The 3,390-nt window shown below is 55.0% G+C and overlaps 1 protein-coding gene across 1 annotated transcript in view; it reads right to left on the minus strand.

Annotated features, from left to right (window-relative positions):
* Nucleotides 1-37: 37 nt before the first annotated feature.
* HSH2D (hematopoietic SH2 domain containing) overlaps nt 38-3,390 on the minus strand; it is a 6,949-nt gene continuing 3,596 nt past the window's right edge. Inside the window, exons 3-5 of the mRNA XM_008587545.1 lie at nt 2,641-2,806; nt 2,085-2,219; nt 38-598 (exon numbers count right to left, since the gene is read on the minus strand). Of these exons, the coding sequence (XP_008585767.1) occupies nt 38-598; nt 2,085-2,219; nt 2,641-2,806 (862 nt within the window). The remainder of the gene's footprint in view (nt 599-2,084; nt 2,220-2,640; nt 2,807-3,390) is intronic.

The raw sequence follows: 3,390 nt of genomic DNA on the forward strand, positions 1-3,390 counted from the left end.
GTTCAGTCCATATCATGGTGCCAGGGTGAAACCCTCACTAGCAGTACCCAGGGGCAAAGGGTGGTGGTGGGCGGTATTCCTCAGGGAGCTGGTCCTTCTGAGTCCCCATCAAGTCCTTTGCCTCTGGCTCAGACACCCGGGAGGACAAAGCCCTCGCTACCACTCTGTGCCAACTCCAGCTGGCCGACCTCTCAGCCTTTTTGGAGGGGGCATTTCTGTCTCTTGGAGACTGGGGCTGTGAAGGGCTCTTGAGGGATGTGGCCACAAAAGGGTCCGTGTAGACACTGTCTTTCCAGGCTGCGTCACCTGAGTGCTCTTGGCTGCCTGCTCTGGCCCCGGAGGTGTGAGTCACCGCTGATTGCCCTGCATCCCGGAGTGATGACAAGCTCGCAGCCTGGAGGCGGGATTCCAGCTGCTGCTGGACCCTCTTGCCCATCTTGGGGAGCATTTTGAGGTTTTTCCAGAGTTTCTGGTGGGTCTCCCCAAGAGGGGATTTCGGGAGGCAGAAGGAGGCAGCCTCCTCTGTGGGTACTCTGTCCAGCTCTGCAGATGGCTTCCTTTTCTTTGGCTCATGGAGCAGGACTAGCTTTGGGGAGGCCTGAAACCAAGAGCAGATGAGACCTGGGCCCAGCGCATGCACTAAAGCTCCTAACCTGCCCCAGAAATTGGGGCCTGGAGCCCTCGCAGATGCCCTGAGGCTGAGAAACAGCCCTGTGTGAACACCCACACCTGATCCCATACCGCATTCCTTCCCTCCTCAGTAAACAGCTTCACCATCTCCCTCAGGGGTCGGCAAACTTTTTCTGTAAAGGGCCAGAGAGTAAATATTTTCAGCTCTGTGGACCACACTGTCTTGTCTCAATGACTCTGTTGTGACAGGGCAGAACAGCCACACACTCTTATTTACCCCCTCAAGCACTGCTGCCCTTGACAGCTCCTTCTGCAGCTGGCAGCCACCGGGAACATTTAATGCCATCGATCTGATCATGCTCAAGCTCTCCTGTGGCTCCCTGGCACACTTGAAATATTATCCTGGCTCTTCCCCTGGCCCCAAGGCCCTGCATGGCTGGCCCCTGCAACCCTGGTGCCTCGCCCCCTGATGATCTCCCTCTCACTAACTCCACTCCCTCTCCACACTGGCTTTTGCTCTGTTTTTCAAACACAGTGAGCCTCAGGACGTTTGCACATGCCATTCCTTTTGCTTGGAATGCCCTCCCTGCATCTCCATGTGTGGTTGGCTCCTCCCCACCCTGCACATCCCAGCTCTATGCCACCTCCCCTAGGAGGCCTTCCCTGACTGCCCCCGACACCTGAACCCCCACTAATGTCCATCACACCAGCCAGTTTCATTTCCTCCACTGTCAGAACTTCCCTGCTGTGCAGGGCACTTGGAGGGCACTTAGGCCTTGCCCTAGGGGCACCTCAAGGTCCACCTGGCCTGGAGAAGGTGGGATACATTCGTTCATTCATTTATTCATCTATTCCACAGATTCATTAATTGAGCCCCTTCAATACGCCAGGTCCTCTCTCTGGGGTGGAAGATGCAGAGGTAAACAAACCAGATGGATCCCGAGACTCCCAGAGCTCACAGTCTGATGGGGAAGGCGGGCACGAAACACGTAAACCCATAAATAAACAGGATATATATTTATATATATTTTTTAACTTTGGGAAGCACTCTGCAGCCAACAAACAGGGTAATGTGATGGGGAAAGCAAAGGGTGTTACTTTTAGTCTGGGAACCTGGAGAAGGAGACACTTGAAGGAGAATTGAACGCTGACATGGGAAACCTGGGGGCAGAGCACCCAGCACTGCAAAGGCCCTGAGGTGGAACCGGCACATGCAAAGGCCCTGGGGTTTCCTTGATGGCAGAGGGGCTGGATCTGGGCAGGCGATGGGTAGAAGGAGGATCAGAGGTTGCACAGTGAATTTCGCTCTCGGTGTTGAGAAATCACCGGAAGGTCTTTACGCACCAAACTACAGGGTCTAATTCTAATTCTAAAAAGAGCCTCCTCTGGCAGCCGTTGTCCATCTTTGCCCCTGCCCCTCCCCAAGGTCGAAGGTGCCAGCTCTAGTCACATACCTCCTCAGGTGTGGCCACCGAGCAGGAGGAAGGCCTCTGATGCTCCTGGGGGCCATAGGCGGGGCTGGTGGCTTTCTCCGCCAGTGCGTTGCAGTAAAGCAACAGATCCTCGTAATCCACGTTTGCTGGATCCTTCTGCGGGGTAGAAGGTATCTGCAGCTCAGCATCATGGAGGGGAAAGGGCAGGCTGGGGTCCTGAAGGTACCCTGGAAGGCCAGTCTCAGGTACTGTCCCTCCCACATCAGTTACTTGGGAGCTAGGCCACGCCCACCAAGGCTTATTAGGAAATATGCCATTCCTACAAATCAGCCAGGGTTATACCCCGCACACGCACCCTTGTAAAAAATCAGCCTGGGGCTATGGGCCACGAGGGTGGAGCCATGGGGAAACGGACCATGAGGGGCAGGGCTGTAGGGGCGGAAAACTAGGAGGGGCGGGACCGGGCTTAGCCGAGGACACTGAGAGCGACAGCATCAAGAGAAGCTAAAGGGGTGAGTGGGAGCAAAGGGCTTGGCCCCTAGGACATGGCTGTGGCCGTTGTGGGTCCCACCCTTACCTGCCCGCAGGGTTGGGTCAGCAGCTCCCTGTGCGGCCGAACCGGCTTCTGCTGGTGGAAGGTGACTAGGGCGTCCAGTGAGGCGTGGGACACGTTCTCCCCGAGGATCACAAAACTCCCATCATCCAAGAGCTTCACCATGAAGTGGCGGCAGCAGCTGTGGGCTCTGCGGGAGACACTGCAGGGGCTGGGACATCCCACTCCTCCTCACTGCTCCTCCCACCCCCAGCCCTTGAGCTGTCAGCATCGTGGTGGCAGCCCTGCCCAGGGTCCCATGCAGGCTGCTCTACCAGCTAGCCCTGAAACACCCAACAGGTTACTAACCTTGCTGTGCCTCAGTGTCCCCATTTACAACATGGGGCTAAGGGTGACTTCAGTTCTTGTGAGGATGAAAGGGGCCACAACAGGCAAAAGCTTAACTCCGTAATTGGTTAGGGGTAAATGATCGATACAAATGATAACGATGAAAATTTCTGAGTCAGGCCCCAGCCTAAGACTGTGCCTGGCACACAGCAGGACCTCAATAAATGCTTGGTTAATCAATGAAAGTATTTATTAGTGGCCCACTATATGCTTACTATATCTCACTTAGTCCTCACATCAAGCCTCTGAATTAAAGTTTAGCATTCCTTTGTTAGAGACGACCACTTTGCAGGAGGCACAGAGAGGTTGAGTAACCTGTTCAAGGTCACACAGCATGTAATGGCAGAGCTGAGCCTTGGACTGTGTGACTAAGGGCCCAAGCTTTTC

The sequence above is a fragment of the Galeopterus variegatus genome, unplaced genomic scaffold (assembly GCF_000696425.1).
Source record: "Galeopterus variegatus unplaced genomic scaffold, G_variegatus-3.0.2 Scaffold4422, whole genome shotgun sequence".
Taxonomy (NCBI): Eukaryota; Metazoa; Chordata; class Mammalia; order Dermoptera; family Cynocephalidae; genus Galeopterus; species Galeopterus variegatus.